Consider the following 18,516-nt stretch of genomic DNA (forward strand, 5'->3'; position numbering starts at 1 on the left):
TTTCTTTTTAAACACTGGTTGTGTGCCAGGTTTCAACTTAAAATATGTGGCCATTTTTGTGCATCTCCCCAGGCCAGGAGTAAATACGCTTTTGAATTCTTTTATAAAACAAGTTATAAGTTTCTCCGTTTCTGCTGGGTGGGTATCTATTTTCTTGCAGAATGTGGATATAGGAAGATCCCAGAGACGAAACTCCTCCATGCTCTCAGAACCGAACAGGTTCTCACTATCTTTTAGCACATACAATATTAGTTTTTTTGTTTTTTTTGTTTTCCCCCATAAAGTGACGTTTGTAATTAATTCACCTTCAAAATGAATTTTTGTACCATTAACAGCCGTCACCGTTCTGTTAGTTTTTAACATAGTCGGCTTTCGTAATATTTTTCACGTTTTGAGATTTATTATTGAAAGATCCGATCCACTGTCTAATTGGAATTTAATAGCCTTGCCGAAAATGTTAACCGTTACATATTTGCGTAGATTTTCATCTACGACGTCCTTAGTTCTGGTTTGACGTACATGGCTTCTATTCTGATTTTTTCCTACAGTGCGAACTTTTATGACCGATCTTATTGCATAAATGGCATCTTTTTGTTAAAAATGGGCAATCTCTTACCTAATGTATTCCACCACATCTGAAACAAGTGCTCGGTGCTTTTAGTTTTTCTGAGTTTTGGTGGTTAGTGTCTTTCGACGGTTTTTTTTTTTTTCTTAGTTACTTTTTTATATTTGCGATGCCTGTTTCGATATTTCTTGCATCATTTTTTATAATTTCTACTTTTTAACAATCCTCAGTCAATTTTTGAAGTGTTAAGTTCGGTTCATTTTCTAATTTTGTAAGGACTCTGCGCCTGATTTCCGCATCTTTTCCCAAGGTTAACCCTTGTGCAAACACAAGACATGTAAAATTGTCTGCTGTTAGTTCAGACAACTTAAAGTCATCAGTGTTTGCTCACTACAGCTGCGTAGGTGGCAAAATCGTCATAATCGTCTTTTACCACATTCAAACATCTCCAACGCTTATGGAAAAGAGACGTTTTCAGCGAGAAAAGTTCTGTTAACAAATTTACCGTCTCATTGAATGATAAATCTGCTGTTTTCCGAGGCAAGATGTTATCCACGAATTTATCATGCTCAGCCGTTTCCAATTTTCGTAGTAGAAGTCTGGTTTTCTTTTGATCAGACCAGTTGCTGCAGTCAATATTAAAAAAAAATCATCATAACGCTGAAAATACACTGCGAATGATTTTTCCTCTTCCTCTTATTTAAAATTGTCTATCGCGGTTCATATTGTATTCTGAAAAAATGTTGAATTGCTTCCCGCATTCACATTATTCTTAACAATTTCAGTAAGCAATTCCTCTATTCGTAATTGACGTTTGGCTAACTGTTTTTGAACTTCTTTTTGCTGTTCCTCGGTTCGTATTTTACATTCCGCTAACTGTTTTTGCAATTCTTTTTGCTGTTCTTCGAATCATATTTGACGTTCAGTCCAGTGTTTTTGTGACTGACGCTTTTCGCCATCGACTTGGTCAAATGTTTCAAATGTTACTTTCAATTCGTCTGTTTTGCTTTGTCAGCATTAGCAATTTCCAAACGTTCGCTGAATTTTACAAAACCTTTTTATCCTTTCTTCCTCCAGACAACAAAACGAACAGAAAAAAACATAAATATATAAAAAGTTCATTGTCTAAAGAGAAAAAAATAACGCCCGATTTTAGCAGCGAAAACCACAAGTGACGAATTCTTTTTCCAAAAGTATAAACATTTACCTTTCTAAGTCGCGACGAACCTTTTTCTTTTTGCAAAAGTACAGCGCTATCTTTGAAAGTCGTGACAAACATTTTTCTTTTCAACTCTCCCCCCCCCCGTAATGATCTGCGTTTTTTTTTTTTGTTTTTTTTTAGTAACGGTGAACCTTTCAGTTGCAAGTGTTATGTTAGACACTTCCTTCGGCTTGATAACATTTGAGTCCAACGTCGTTAGTATTTTTAGAATACTATTTCAACGCGAGTATTTTTTTTTTTCAATATCGTTACTCTGGTGCTACCAGATCAGGCTGTCTACTGACTTCCTGAGATGAAACGCACCTACATAGATGTCTTTGTTTTTTTATTCCCTTTTGCAAAACTTAGTCATGTTCTGCGAAAACAAAAACAACATTCTCCTCCCCCTCCCCTCCCTCGTTTTCTTTTTCCTTCACCTCCTCACCTTTTTTTTTTTTTTTTTTTTTTTTTTTTTGCCTAGTTGGTAGGGCGATAGAACATACCAACTGCCCCCCTGCAGAGGGTAAAAATCCTTCAATGGGACCACCAGTTGACCGTTGGTGGCAACCCGTAATGCATTAAGAACGGGATCCTGGTGGTTGAGTGGAACATGCCTAGGAAATAATAACATGATACTACAACACACCACTTTGGCCCTTACTAGGCTAGACGGGAGGTTGGATAGGCCCGATCCAATCAATCGGTTGGTCATGACAAGCACTAATTCAGACAATCCAAACAAAAACACACTAACACTCAACATAAACAATAAACTGAATTAATAAGCGATGGCTGAAGGGTCAATCAAGCTGGGAAAAAGGTAACCATCAGGAATAATAAAAATACAGGGAAATCCCATACTTGGGTGGGCATAACCATATATTGTGAATGCTTGGAAACCTCCCCATGTTTGAGTATACCAGCTATGTAGCCCTGGAGAACCGAGGCGAATGGGATTTACCCCCTCATAGTTCTTCCCCATAAGGGGCTCCGAGGAGGGTGGGGAGCATGGCTGACGAATTTTTCAAAAATTATTATGAATACCAAAAAATCCAAGAGACCACACACAGAAATTGACCCTGACAGCGACAATGAAGATACAAACTTTCCAAGATTCATCGTGCTAGAAGCAACGTCTAATATACCGTTAACTAAAATGTCACCCTTCATTATCCAAAAGGTAATATCAAGCAAAATAACACCTAAAAATGTCAAAAAATTAAGGAATGGTACCATATTGGTAGAAGTACTAAATAAAAAACAGGCCAAAACTCTACTTCAACTACAAAAATTGCATGAAACAAACATCAAAGCTTATCCACACCAAACACTAAACTACTCCAAAGGAGTCATAAAAAACCAGGAAATCTCCGTCTGCACAACAGAAGAAATCAAAACAGAACTAAAAAACCAAGGGGTCACAGATGTAAAAAGAATCACATTTAAAAAAAAAGGAGAGGTAATATATACAAACACTTATATATTAACATTCAATTATCCTCAAATACCAGAGACCATCAATATAGGTTATGAAAGAACGAAAATAGAACAATACATCCCAAAACCTTTACAATGCTACAACTGCCAAAAGTTTGGACATAATAAAGACCAATGTCTAAGATTCTTCACATGTGGAAACTGCAGTGAAAAAAACCCAGACCACGATGAAGAAGACTGTCCAAATAAAACCAAATGCACAAACTGTCAAGAAGAGCACCACTCTCACTCAAAACAGTGCAAAATATATAATCAAGAGAAGGAAATAATAACAATCAAATATCAAAAAAATATAACCTTCCAAGAAGCCCGCAAAGAAGTCACAAATCGCACCAAAAACTCATATGCCACAATAACCCAACAAGCAAACAAAATGTACAACTACAATGAACTAAACCTTGCTCCAGAAATTGCAAACCTAGCAAAAGAACTAAAGAACATACTTGAAGAATTAAAATCTTTTTTATCAGAACTGAAAATAAACTCCAACAGCCAAATAAAAGTCAGAAACGAACAACCCAGTATAAAAGAAAACGAAACAAAGGAAATCAGAAAAACTTCCATCAATATTGAGGAATCAATCCCTAAAGAAATGAAACCTCCTCAATTATCAAAACGTGAAAGATCCAAGTCACAAACAAGGACAAAAACAGATGTTAAAAATAAACACACAACAACAGAAAAAATGGAAATAGAACAGAACAACAAAAAAACTACCCCCCAAAAACAAAATGACAAACAAAAAACAGAATTAGTATTAATTGAAAATGAAAATAAATTTGAACTAGTTGAAACTGATAGCCAAAAAAGACAGTCAAGACAAAGTAAATCTAAAAGTCCCAGACCAAAACCCAAAAAAAGCCTCTCACCAGAAACAAGAAACAGACCATCCACTTCCAAAAGAAACACCCAAACTAACATCGAAACTATGGACGTAGACATAAACACCAACAGTCCAAAACCAAAAGAAAATATAAACCATGACTAACAAAATCCTACAGTGGAACATAAGAGGATTAAAAATTAATATCGAAGAAATGCAAATACTTATCAAATCCTTATGTCCTGCAATAATTTGCCTACAGGAAACACACTTAAAAGAAAATGACAAAATTAACATAAAACACTACTCAATATACAACCACATAAACAAATTATCATGCAAAGCCACCGGTGGATCATCAATACTGATAAACGAAAACATTCCACACAGCAAAGTGAACTTAAAAACAAATATGCAAGCTGTTGCAATAACTGCAACACTACACAAAACAATAACCCTATGCTCACTCTATATACCACCAAATGAAACAATAAACGAAACTGAATTAAACAATATAATCAAACAACTACCTAAACCTTTTCTACTGTTGGGAGACTTCAATAGTCATAATATATGGTGGGGCAGTAAAAAAAACAACAAAAGAGGCCAAACCATAGAAAAAATAATTAACCAAAACGATCTATGCCTACTCAACAACAAAGAGAATACATATATGCACCCACCAACGGGAACCCTATCAGCAATCGATATAACACTATGTGACCCAACTATATACATGGATTATAGCTGGAGAACACATAAGGATGCATGCGGAAGTGACCACTTCCCAATCATAATAGAAAACGAGAATCCCAAGCCAGAAGACAAAACACCCCGCTGGAATTTACAAAAGGCAAATTGGGAAAATTTCCAAAATACATGTCAATACAGATTAATACCTGAAGCGAATCCTGACTTAGAACACATCACATATTTCAGCAACACCCTACTCACAATAGCCGAGGAGAACATACCAAAAAGTTCCACTACTACAAAATATAACAAACCCTGGTACAATAAAGAATGCAAAGAAGCTATAAGAGCCAGACGTGCAAACCTAAGGAAATTTAAAAACAGTCCAACGAAAGAAAATTTGGACACCTATAAAAACAGCAAAGCCAAAGCACGGAAAACTATCAAAGAATCAAAACGGAACTCGTGGAAAGATTATGTAACAAAAATTAATCAAAACACAAAACCCAAAAAAGTATGGGAGATGGTCAGAAAAATAGCAGGAAAAAATACAAAGAACCCTATTAAACACCTTATATGCGACAACACAAAGATTACCGACAAACAAAATATCGCAAATAAATTAGCAGAACAATTCTCAATGAACTCATCATCAAAAAACCAAAATAAAAAATTCCAAGCTATAAAGAAAAATGAAGAAAAAATAAAAATAAACTTCAAATCAAAAAATGAAGAAAACTACAATCAATTATTCAACAGTGCAGAACTAGAGGAGGCAATAAACAAATCTCCCGATACAGCAGTCGGCCCCGACGAGATCCATTATCAATTCCTCAAAAAACTACCAAAACCATCACTGGACTACTTATTACAAATTTACAATGAGATATGGATAACTAACAACATTCCAAAAAACTGGAAGCAGGCAACAGTAATCCCAATACCCAAACCAAAAAAAGACCATACAAACCCAACAAACTACCGACCCATTGCACTAACTAGTTGTTTGTGCAAAACTTTTGAAAGAATGATTAACGAAAGATTAAATTGGTACTTGGAAAGCAAAAATCTAATTACAGAAAGCCAGTCGGGTTTCAGGAAAAATAGAAGCCCCACCGATCACTTAATAAAACTGGAAACACGCATAAGAGAAGCATTTGCAAAAAAAGAACATCTAATAGCAATTTTTTTTGACATGCAAAAGGCGTATGACACCGCTTGGAAATACGGAATCCAAAAAGACCTGTATGAACTAGGACTTAGGGGTAGAATGCCAGAAATTATCAGAAATTTCTTAACAAATAGAAACTTCCAAGTACGGATGGACAACACTTATTCAGTCCAAAAAGATCAAGAAATGGGGGTCCCCCAAGGCAGTATCCTGTCTGTCACCCTCTTCAACATTAAAATAAACAATATCATAAAAAACATAGACCCAGGAATTGAAAATGCCCTATACGTGGACGACCTACTTATATACTACCAATCTAAATATATACAAACAGCCGAACGCAAACTACAACTCTGTCTGAATAAAATAAACAAATGGGCCATAGAAAATGGATTTACATTCTCAGAGGAAAAAACTAAATGCATCCACTTTTGCAAATTACGAAAATTCCACCACGACCCCAACCTGAAACTGGATAACAAGAACATCCCACTTACCGACCAACATAAATATTTAGGTATTATATTTGATAAAAAATTGAACTTTATACCGCATATAAAATATTTAAAAGCAAAATGCCAAAAGACAATGCAATTGATCAAAGTCCTAGCACACACCGATTGGGGTGCAGACAAAGTCACATTATTAAAATTATACCAAACTCTAATCAGATCTAAAATGGACTATGGATGCTTCATCTATGGAGCAGCAAGGAAGTCCTACATAAAAGAACTAAATACAATCCACCATCAAGGATTAAGATTAGCCTTGGGAGCATTTAGAACCTCTCCAGTAGAAAGCCTCTATATAGAGGCCCACGAGCCTCCACTGATTCTAAGACGACAGAAGTTAGCGCTACAATATTACCTAAAGCTGGTATCAAGTCCAACAAATCCTGCATATCAATGTACCCTTCACCCACAATACACACATCTCTTCAACAAGAAAGAAGATATCAAGCCCTACAGCCTCCGGATAAAAAACCTTCTCACAGAAGCCCAAATGGACATTACAAAAATACATAAATATAACAAATCAAAAACTCCACCCTGGATGATCAAACAACCACACATAATATTAAAATTAAATAAATATCCCAAAACGAAAACCCACCCATCAACCTTCCATGAAGAACTACTTATCATCCAGAATACATACAAAGAATATACACAAATTTACACTGACGGATCAAAAGATGGAGATAAAGTAGGATGCGCAGCCATCCACAAAAAAATAAAACTAAAGAAAAGGCTCCCAAACGAATCTTCTATTTTCAGCGCAGAAGCAACAGCCATAGATTTGGCACTGAATATAATAACCAATGATGACCATCAAAAATATATCATATTTACTGACTCACTTTCAATACTCATATCTCTAAAAGAAAAAAAAATGACAAACCCACTTATTACAAAATTGCTAAACAAAATAGATGCCATAACCATGAAAAAAAACATTATCTTTTGCTGGATACCAAGCCATATCGGCATATACATGAATGAACAAGCAGATAAGGCAGCAAAGGAAACTCTGCAACAAAACCACATAAGTGGAAAAATCCCCTATACAGACCTAAAGACTAAAATAAACACATTTTTGAAGAGAAAATGGCAAGAAAACTGGAGCTCATGCACCAAAAACAAACTATTCCAAATAACACCAAATATTGGAACGAGAGACACCAAAAAGTTAACAAGAAAGGAAGAGGTAGTAATGACCAGACTGCGAATAGGTCACACTCACATCACCCACTCACATCTACTAAAAGGGGAGGAGACACCAAACTGTATAACGTGTCAAGAACCCTACACAATACACCATATACTGACAAACTGCATTGACCTTGAACAAATCCGAACAAAGTATTACCAAGAAAAAAATCTGAAAACAATATTAAACAAGATTGATCCCCAAAAAATTATCAATTTTCTGAAAGAAACTAAAATATACTCAAAAATATAAGGAAAGACCCCCCCCCCACAAAAAAAAAAAAAAAACCTTAAGAAGAACAAACCAATATTTAACACAACATAACGAACCTTTCGGCATTAAATGACCCCAAAGTGGTTGATATGCCGTAAAACAAAACAAACAAACAAACAAACAATCAATATCGTTACTGGTTTGCTCCTTGAATCCAATGTCGTCAGTGTTTAGGGTTTTTTTGTTTTTGTTTTTTTAGAACACTGTTTTTAAACGTGAGTACGTTCTCCGAATCCTATGTCGCCAGTGTTATGGCTTGCAAAGAAAACAGAACAACGGAATAGAGTTTAAACAATGTATTACTGGAACAACAACGTAAAAAGGTTACAACTGAAAACGTCACCGAGCAGGCGAGAGTCGCTCTGGTGTTAATATTTATTTGCATAAATATACACAAAATGTGGCACAAGGCCAAAAATAGGGGGGGTTAATGTGGACCTATCTAACATAAAGTTAACTTAACTAGACTTTCACCAGAATACCAGAATCACTCTATGGGAATCCTAATTATAACCCGAAAAATGATATATACATGATGTGGGGGGGTTGGGGCTAAAAATTTTATATACAAAAAGAATGAAATATTTAATGAAAAAATAGTAGTTAGTAAAAGAGCCCCCCCCACTACTAAATTGTGGCAGATAGAAAGCTTTGTCAGTCGAAAAGACGCAGGTCCACACGAAAACTGACTTTATTGAATAAACACCACAAAGACGACCTGCATCACTGACAAAGCAGTCCATCCGTCACCTAATTGGGGTCGGGAATGGGGGTTATCGAACCTAAGGTGGGAAAAAAAAAAGGGGGGGGGGGACAAGGGCAAACTAAAAGAGGGACTGGGACGATGAACACATACATACTCTAGCTAAGTTAAAAAATCAAACAATAAAGCCTAACTAACCCATACTAAACTAATCGGTCCGATACTGATGTCTTGTTAGTTCAGGATACCCAAAATCCTTTTTGACCTAAATCAAATCAGAAACGAATTCAAGGCCAGCTCCAGTCACTCTACACAGTCGCGAAGCTTTCACCCACCTTTCGTTGAAATTCACAGGAGTGAGTTTCACCTTCTCCAGCTTAATTCGCATTTTCAACCGATGCTTGAACATGAGAACAAGCTGGGGAGCAGTGAAGGTCTCATCTCCGTAAACCTCCTTCTGTCGTGTCGACCAAATCACGCCTCTCATAACAGCTAGCAAACACAGAAAAACATAACGTTCCTCTTTCTTCATACTCGGCGCCCAATTGCAGCACGGGGAAACCGCATCCAGCACAAAAAAACGCCCGTTCAGTATGCGAACCGTGAAGCTCTCAACTAACTCACATAACGGTCGAACGATAGCGCAGCGGAAGAAAGCATGGCTTAGGTCTTCCTCCCATTCTCCGCATCGGACACAACTAGGTGTCATTGTAAAACCCGCTATGAAAAGTTTTTTGTGAACCCAGAGGGCATCTCGGATTACCAGCCAGGTGAGCGATGCCTCGTAGTTATCGAAACAGCTCAGCCCGGGCGCCCAAGGCCACATCGAGCGACGCTCCTCATTCGTGAAACCGAACTCCTCAATCTTTTCGTCTCGGACAGATCCCCTCACTAAAACCCTATATAGCACTTTGCGAGACAACAGCCGGGTGTCAGAGAGGCTTTCATTCACCCGTTGAAGGAACTTCAACGCCTGTCGACGCTCGCGATAGAAATGGCATTCGTTTCGGGGCCTCCTGCGTGCCTCCCCCTCAGCCGAATGCACACTCTCCAAAGCCGGAAAGGCTTTCTTAGTGTCTTCCATCCAGAAGACACCGTTCCCTAAGTCAGGTGTACACATTCGGTCTAGGTATATCAGCCTTAGAGTGTGTCTACGTATTTTGATATTCGGCATACCCAGACCGCCTTCAGACGGATGCAGGCAACAGATCTCCCGAGCAACCATGGCTTGCTTTCCGCGCCATAAGAACGCGAAAAGAGCACGCACTAGTTCAAGTAGTGAGGACTTCGGGAGTGGAAGCACTGATAGACGGTATAGGATCAGGGGGTAGATATGAGTATTGCATACCTCCGCCCGACCCTTTAAAGTTAGATTTCTCAAAGACCACAAATGAGCTGTGGTCTTGACCGCTTTCAACACTTCCGACCAATTTTTCTCCAGCTGGAGGTCGGGGCCAAACCAGACGCCGAGTAGCTTGCAGGGCCCATCAGTCCAGCCAAAGGGCCCCTGAAGGGGCGTTCCCCTCCAGGCACCAACACGTAAGCCAATAGACTTAACGTGGTTGATTATGGCCCCTGTTACCTGTGCATACCGTCTTGTTTCCATGTCGACGACTCTAATCTCGGCATTGCTCGTTACAAGCACAGTCACGTCGTCGGCATAGGTGGTATACTTTACTGGGGTAGAACCACCTGGCAAAGTAATCCCGCGAAGAACCGGATTCACCCTAAGCTGGCGCAAAAAGGGCTCAAGCGCGATGACATACAGCATGGGTGATAACGGACAACCTTGACGGATAGATCTTGTTAACCTGAAGGGCTTCGATCTCACCCCATTCACCTCCACCATAGCACCGGGGTTAGCATACAAGAGGCGAATCCATGAGCGAAATTGGGGTCCAAACCCAGCCGAGCAAAGAACAGCCCCTAGGTAACGATGGTCCACCCTATCGAATGCTTTGGACTGATCTAAATTGATCAGCGCGGCTTCTGTGTCGACTTTCTCTATGATCAAGCGTATCGCGTGCAAATTATCTTGAATCGTCCGGCCCTTAACAGAACACGTCTGTTCGGGACTTATGAGACGATGTAAAACAACCTGCAGACGATTTGCTAAGATCTTGGCCAAAATCTTTAACTCTGTGTTTAACATCGTTAAGGGCCAGAAATTGCTAATCCCATCCCCTCCATTTTTATCTTTGCGAAGCAATTTAATGATTCCCCTGGTAAAGTACTGAGGTATAGACCCGTTCCTAAACCAGGAGTTGAAGAGTGTGGCCAGCAAAGGAATAAAAATGGGCGACAGCCTTAAGTACACCTCGTAAGGCAGACCATCAATCCCAGGGGTCCTGTCTAGCCCGACTTGTTTCAGAGCCTCAAGGACTTCTTCCTCTTTTATGCTACCTTCACACGTAGCTGCTTCGGTCGCTTCAAGGCGAGAAAAGTCAGCTAAATACGTGTCAAACTGTTCAATCTCCAGACCGGGCTCCATGGTAAAAAGCTCCTGCAAATGAGCTCGAAAACCCTCCAGGATTCCATCATTTGATGTTACGGTTCGTCCGTCCGGCAATGTGACACTGGCGATGTGTCGATCAGTCGCACATCGACGCTCCTCCGCACGCATTGACGCGGCCATGTTTGTTGCCTCGTTCGGCACTCTTTTTAACCTAGCCCTAACTACTAGACCCTGGTCCTTCCTGTTATCCAGGGAGTCCAGTTCAGCCTTAATTAAAGTATAACTATCACTATCCCCCTCCTCCACCGCCCTTTTTAATCTATCATCTAGTGCCGCTTTCGCTGCTCTAGAATTAAGATTGAGTCGATGACTAAAATCAGCAGCGAAGGACCTAATTACTTGTTTAAGTTTTCCCCACCACTTATTCCCGATAATGGCTCCCGTCAATTCCCTCTGTATTGTTAGTAAAAGCTGTTCCCGGAAGCCCTTCATGTCGAACAACGACGTGTTGAACTTCCAGTAACTAGCCATCCTAGGTTTAACGCTATCTAAGTTTACCCGAACCCGGACTAACCTATGGTCCGAATAAACTATGTTACGAAAACTTGGACAGTCTAAAAGCCCTAAGTCGACTCTCTTAACTAAGAACCGATCGATGTAACTCGAAAGTTGCACCGGATCGGAGCCGCGTCTACCTGTCCAAGTCCAAACTACATCCCCGGGCTTTTCGTTTCGAAATTTATCGACAAGATCAAACTTGTCAATAAAGCCTCGAAACGCCTTAGCATCCCGGTTCTGGTTAGTAGCCCTTGAAGTATTACCCCCGCGATCTAAATCGGGATCCAGGACCGCGTTCCAGTCTCCCGCTAAAACTATCCGCCGAGACGAATTCATGAAGGGCTCAATCCCCCGAAAAAAGGAAACCCTCTCGCCATGGCTATTGGGAGCATAAACCCCAATAAATCGAAATGCCACATCCTTTACGGTAACATCCAGCACGTGCACTCTTCCCTCTGGATCAGCATAGACTGGGTCACACGAAGCATCAAGAGTGCGTCTAACTAGCCAGGAAACACCCCTCGAGTGGGAATCAAAATGTGCTGAATAGAGCTGAAAGTCCCTAAGCAGCACACCCTGATAATCACTGGGAATGAAGTGCGTTTCCTGTACACAGCATATATCCACCCCGAGGCGTTGAAGGTCGCGTGCAACTCGAAGTTTACGAGAGGCGTCCCTCAACCCTCGGACATTCAAAGTAGCTAACCTTAAAGCCATTGTGATCTATCTAGGGTTGGGTATCCTTAACAAACATGGACAATGCCAAGACACCGACAGCTGTCCCCAATGATCCTGAGGTCATCTCATTAGTGATGGCCCCATCAGGGGACAGACCACCGATGTCTAGAGGAAATGTTAACTTAATCGCTCTATAAAGTGAAGGGTGGATTTTTATGGGGACCCGTCCAACACATAGTTTCTCCATTCTAAGTATGTCGGAGTCGCTAAAAAAGGCTGCTGGAGGAATGATATTAAAAGCAGAGTTTGCTTCCTCCAGCATAGTCCAAACTCCTTTGGCCTCTTCACGACTTCTGACCACAGTTAAAAGTCTTTTGGCATTAGGAAAATTTTCTGGGTTTGTAATGTCCAGTTTGCTTATCTGCTTCACCGCGTAGAGGTTTCGGTAGTCTTTTCCAACGTGATTTTTGGATACGGTCTCTATATTAGCCGTGATCTTACACACGTCTTTGCCCTGAAAAAAGGGGATCTTTTCTTTTTTTGGTCTTTTTCCACGGAGGGACTTCTTTGTCTTTTCTTTTCAGAAGTAGAAGGGCGAGGTGATGGAAGAGGGGGCATGTCAATTTTCATAGGGGAAGCGGGGGGGGGAGTTTTGGGGTGTATTGTTTGGGGAGCAGAATGGAGACGGTTTAGGGGACGGTTTAGGGGTCTTTTTGGATGGGGAGCCTAGGGTTGTCAACTTTGGGTCTCTTTTTGGTACGTTTGCTGGAGAGAGGGGTGGCGCTTTACGGGGTGATCTTTTCTCTTTTGGAGGAGGGGCAGGCTTTTCGGGGAAGAGAGATTCGGGGAAATCTAATATTTTTTCTTTTTGTTTTTTCTTCTCGCTTTGCTTGCGCTTTTCATCAAGCGAGTCCTTTATTTTTAGCAGGGCCTTAAACTTGTTGCCCCCCGGGTCTTTACTGGTCCTAATGTCTAATATCTGCTCTTTGGTCAGTTTATCCGCGTACGTTTTACGAGGCGATTTAGAAAACGGTACCAGTGTCCATTCTCTCTTTTTAGGCGATTCCATCTCGGAGTTGAATTTTTTTTCGAATTCTTCTGTTGTGATTTCTTTAATCACTTCAATTTTTTTGCTTGTATTTGGCGTTCTAGCCTCAGGTTCGAGGTGCCCAACAATCACCTCTTTAGGGTTTGTTGTGTTTGTCACATTGGTTTTGGTCTTTTTCGGACAGGTGTAGGTTAAGTGACCTACTTCACTACAAATCCAGCAGGTCGGCCTCCTCCCTGTGACCACAATGGGGAGTTTTTCAGCTCCCGCTTCCAGGAAGTAGGGTATTTCGAGGAAAGCTTCTTTGTTTAAAAGGATGTCGAAGGACCAGACTCCGTTGTACTGGTCCACCTCTATACCAGTAATATCACCGAATTTCAGGAGGTAGGCAGCTAGATATTCACCTGGGACCGCCCCTGGCACTTCGAAAATGGAAACAGTCGTTCTCCTCCGTCCTAGGTACTCCATTCTTAAAATGTAGTCTTGTGTAATGATTTCTTTTTTAGTTAGTGCGACGCATTCTTCTTCTGTTTTAAACAGGGCGGCCCAGGTATTGTAGCCTCTGCATTTCGTTACACGATCCGCACGCATTCCTGCCGTTGCCAGTAATTTAGTTACAGTTTCCTTAGTTGACCTGATCAATTTTTTGGTCTTGCGATCTACCACAAAAAGTGAGATCGTTTTCTTGGCAAATTCCTGTAGCCGTGGTGCTTCTAACGTAACTCCTGTTTCTGTAACATATTGCAAACATTTCCTTGCTTCCGTTAAAAAGTTGTTAACGTCTATTTTAACTTTGGGTGGTTTTGCCCACCCATTCTTTTGTTCGCCACTTTTGTCCTCTTCCGACGGCACATTGCTGGCGGACGCCATGGCCGACGGGTTAGAGAGGGGAAAAAAAAAATAATAAAAAAAATAAGGTAAAAGTCCCGTTCAAAAATAACAGCAGGAAGATAACAGCAATAACAACTTTAACAAATAAAACAAATTTAACACGGCAATAACAATAATAATATGTAAAACAATCGCAGGAAAAATAACAAACCAACGTGACGATCGGGAGCTCTGGTGTTTAATCCACACCTGGGATCAAAAGGTCTATGGTTTATATAATGGATAGAACAGTCCATTGTGAGGGTGATTCCTCCACAACAGTTTGTAATTTTGCTTATTTCGTTTAATATACGAAGATGACTTTTATTGCCGGGAAATACAGATTCTTTTATATTTTATAAATTTAAAAACGGCATAATGAATAAAACAGTTCAATTAGACGACTAATCGGTTATAAATAGGCGAATGTTATTGATGTGATGTCGAACACATGACTAAATTCGTGCCTATTTAAGGAAAGCAAAACTAGTAGTCGGTTAAAGACGCGAGATGGAATGTGAACATTAAACAGTTTGTCAACTCGCTTACCATTTTGGTTACCAGACATGGACTTCTATTATTGTACCCGACGGAATAAATCCGTTCTCTATTGTATCTGTATTATTTTTCACTGGATGATGCAAAGCTTTCAATTCCTATATTAATTTCAAAAAAACATTCTGTTTACCAGACACATCACAATTTTCTTACTACTTACATCGTTTTGTCTTACCGCTTGTGGCTGTCTCCCGTTCCGCCTTACCGCTGGAGGTTGTCATTGTGAATCAGTTTCTGGTTACTAAACTAAACTTGATCAACTATTGCTGCTTCACATAGGAACCGCCTCTACCTCTTAATGATAACCACAGGAAGCAAGTCCAGAGGTTGGTTATTGTAAAAAGGAGATTCACCTCGCTATTAATACTTGTTACACTCGTTTCTATAGGATGCTTTCCAGTGCATTTCAATTGAAAGTTGGCAAATTGGAAAAATGATAGTTAGATCTGCAGAGAATATCGAGTTCATCCTTGAACTCATTATTAAAATGATTATCTAAATCGGATTAATATTTGTAATATATAATAGCCAGATGAAAGATTTGAAAAAGGCATGATTTCAAATGAAAGTCTCCAGCTTTGTATATCAAATTAGATTGCTCGATATCTGTGCTTTTCATCACAAAATAATTAAATATGCAGAGAAAGATGTCCATAAATATTATAAAGCGATTATTCTATTTAACAAATGCAGATTTTTTTTTTTTTTTTTTTTTGTAAATTGTTGGAAATCTGCAAGGTTTTTTCTTCAGTTTTTTTTTCTTCAGTTTTTTTTTTCTTCAGTTTTTTTTTCTTCAGTTTTTTTTTCCTTCAGTTTTTTTTTTCTTCAGTTTTTTTTTCTTCAGTTTTTTTTTTCTTCAGTTTTTTTTTCTTCAGTTTTTTTTTCTTCAGTTTTTTTTTTCTTCAGTTTTTTTTTCTTCAGTTTTTTTTTTCTTCAGTTTTTTTTTTCTTCAGTTTTTTTTTTCTTCAGTTTTTTTTTTCTTCAGTTTTTTGTTTCTTCGGTTTTTTTTGTTTCTTCGTTTTTTTTTGTTTCTTCGTTTTTTTTTGTTTCTTCGGTTTTTTTTGTTTCTTCGGTTTTTTTTGTTTCTTCGGTTTTTTTTGTTTCTTCGGTTTTTTTTTTGTTTCTTCGGTTTTTTTTTTGTTTCTTCGGTTTTTTTTTTTTTGTTTCTTCGGTTTTTTTTTTTTTGTTTCTTCGGTTTTTTTTTTGTTTCTTCGGTTTTTTTTTTCTCTTCAGTTTTTTTTTTCGTTTTTTGTTTTCGCTACTCCACTCTTCATTTTTCTCAATTTCAAGTGAGAAAATATTTACTGATAGAAAGATAATCCAACATCTTAGAACACTGCCAGACACATAAAGTACTTTCGCGTGAAATTTCATACAAATTGACCCAGGCATTTTTGAGTCTATACGGAACGAACTCACGGAAAAACACTCTACTATTATGTAAAATTTCATTTTATATAATAGTAGAGATATAGTGTATGCTGTTTTTGTTCTTGTAACATTGGGGAGTCGGAATTTCCGGTGATTTCTATCACATATCAACAAAAATGCAACGAAGATGCAATTTATTTAGAAGCGTTTTCAAGAAATAAGTTGTATTGATAATCATCGCATCTCCACGAGATTTTCCTATTTGGTAGACAAAGATGACAAGAATCGTCGAAATTTTTCACTCCTCAATAAAAAAGAAACAAAAACTATATGGAACAATATTTTAATCATGATTCAAAAAACCTCACAAAAATTTCTGACGATAATTTACATTATATTTGTAGTTTGTGTTTTTCTCATACGAAAAACATTTTATAGCAGAAATATTCGTGGGCATGCATTATTCTAAAATGTATTTTCAATTTCTAAATGAACGAAACAATTTCATACGAAAAGAAAAAAAACGCAAACATAGAAAACAGTTGAAACGAAATTCTTGCACGAGTTTCAAAATAACGATCACATCTTCAGCGATCTTTACCCATAATATATATTTTATTTTTATGTGAATCGATCCAGACTAAGCATGAAGTCGCTTGATATAAGGAGTAAAAAAATACTAGTTCTAGGTCAAAAATTTGCCGATGATAAGTGTTAGGATAGATCCAGATCCAGGAAGCAGCAATTATTCCCTCTTTGTCAGAAATATTGCTCGTGGAATGTGAGAACTAAAGAATAAATAAAGGAGGCGAGTTGCGAAAGACGCTTTCGAAAGTCAACCCAAGAATCACTTTTTAGTCCCCTGAAAGTAAAAGGTGATAGGAATTGCCAAAAATTCTCACACTCTGATAGGGAAAAAACTATAATTTAACAATGTTTTAAAAAATGATGACGAAATATTGGACAAATTTATAAACAAAACGATGAGTTACTGTGATTAGTAATAAAGTTGTTATAATTACTTAAAATAATACGTTGACAGAAGTATATACGGACATGCATTATAATAAAAACATATATATATAATCAATACATTTTTTTTTAGCTTCAGACATTCAGTGCCTCAGAAAAGACAGAAACAATGAAGCTGTTAAACGAAGCGGTGCAATTGTTTCGAGGTTGTTCGTCCGATCAAACTTACAAGCAATTCAAACATCAAATTACCGGCATCCGAAAAATTCTCAGTCAAGTGCGCATAGCCAAAGAAGGTAAGTTTCTCGAAGTTCTTATATTTCCAAACTTATTTCTTTATCTTTCAGTATTTAATGTTTGTTTTGTGTTTTTTTTTTTTGTTTTTTTTTGTTTATTTATTTTTTCCGGTGTATTCTTGTGCAAATCTAGTAAATATTTTTAGTCTTGTTGAATACCGACTTTCGTTAGCGTACGTACGATTCAATAAAAATCTCGATTCCTTATTAGGTAAATAAAATGATAGTGTGAGGTCGATCATGAATGATGCATCCATTGGATACTAACCTGGTTGGTGTAGGACAGGCTGTTGCCCGGATAACACGTCACCCTTCTCCACGTAGTTGGTTGATCCAAAGGAAAAAGCAAGACTGTTAGTTTAGCACCAACGCCGTCGTAAAAGTTGGTAAAATGTAGGTAATGTCGAACTAGCTTACAGTCAGGGGCTCCACTTCGGACTTTCCCTCGAGGTTGACTCTTGAAATATTTTCCATAATGCAGGGGAGGCTTGAAGTCAGGGTTTACCTTCCACTTGAGCTGCATTCTAAGGCTGACGAGCTCTACCTATGTGAAATAAACTATTATATTATTTATTGTGTTTATTATCGTTGATCTGGTTTCGAACTAGTGAGGCACTTGTTTTATTTATTTATTGTATCAAGCTATTTAATTATCAAGTAAACCATTCGAGAATAAGGTTTAATAAGAAGGAAATGATTGCCAGTAGAACGATTTATGTTATTGTTTGTGCTTAATGCTTCATACTTATGTATTACGAAATTCAAAAAAAGGCCGGCATGGGTGCACTTGGTACATGTTAAAGCTTGAATAGGACTAAGAAATCTGCAGACGTGGTTGGCTGAACAGATCATGTGAAAGACGGGATTCTGAAATATATGTATATTAGTTTTTATCAGAAAACTTTATTTGACAAACTAGCGGGGGTACCCGGCGTTGCCCGAGTGTTTGTTTCCGGGGGGGGGGGAGTTTTAAAAAATGTTATGGTAGGTAAGTAGGAAGGATCAAACCCGGAGTCATGAGTAAAAGTAGGAAAATAAAGTGTGAAAAAAAAACAAAAAAAAAAACATCTGCAA

The 18,516-nt window shown here is 38.4% G+C and overlaps 1 protein-coding gene across 12 annotated transcripts in view; it reads left to right on the forward strand.

The window, feature by feature from the left end:
- LOC145286342 (microtubule-actin cross-linking factor 1, isoforms 6/7-like) overlaps window positions 1-18,516 on the forward strand; it is a 770,369-nt gene that overhangs the window by 314,154 nt on the left and 437,699 nt on the right. For all 12 annotated transcript variants that reach the window (XM_080135266.1, XM_080135265.1, XM_080135270.1 and 9 more), the window contains exon 12: window positions 17,280-17,442. In XM_080135266.1, coding sequence (XP_079991392.1) covers window positions 17,280-17,442 — 163 coding nt within the window. The remainder of the gene's footprint in view (window positions 1-17,279; window positions 17,443-18,516) is intronic.

The sequence above is a fragment of the Euprymna scolopes genome, chromosome 10 (genome assembly GCF_053919585.1).
Source record: "Euprymna scolopes isolate OS-2025 chromosome 10, ASM5391958v1, whole genome shotgun sequence".
Lineage (NCBI taxonomy): Eukaryota > Metazoa > Mollusca > Cephalopoda > Sepiida > Sepiolidae > Euprymna > Euprymna scolopes.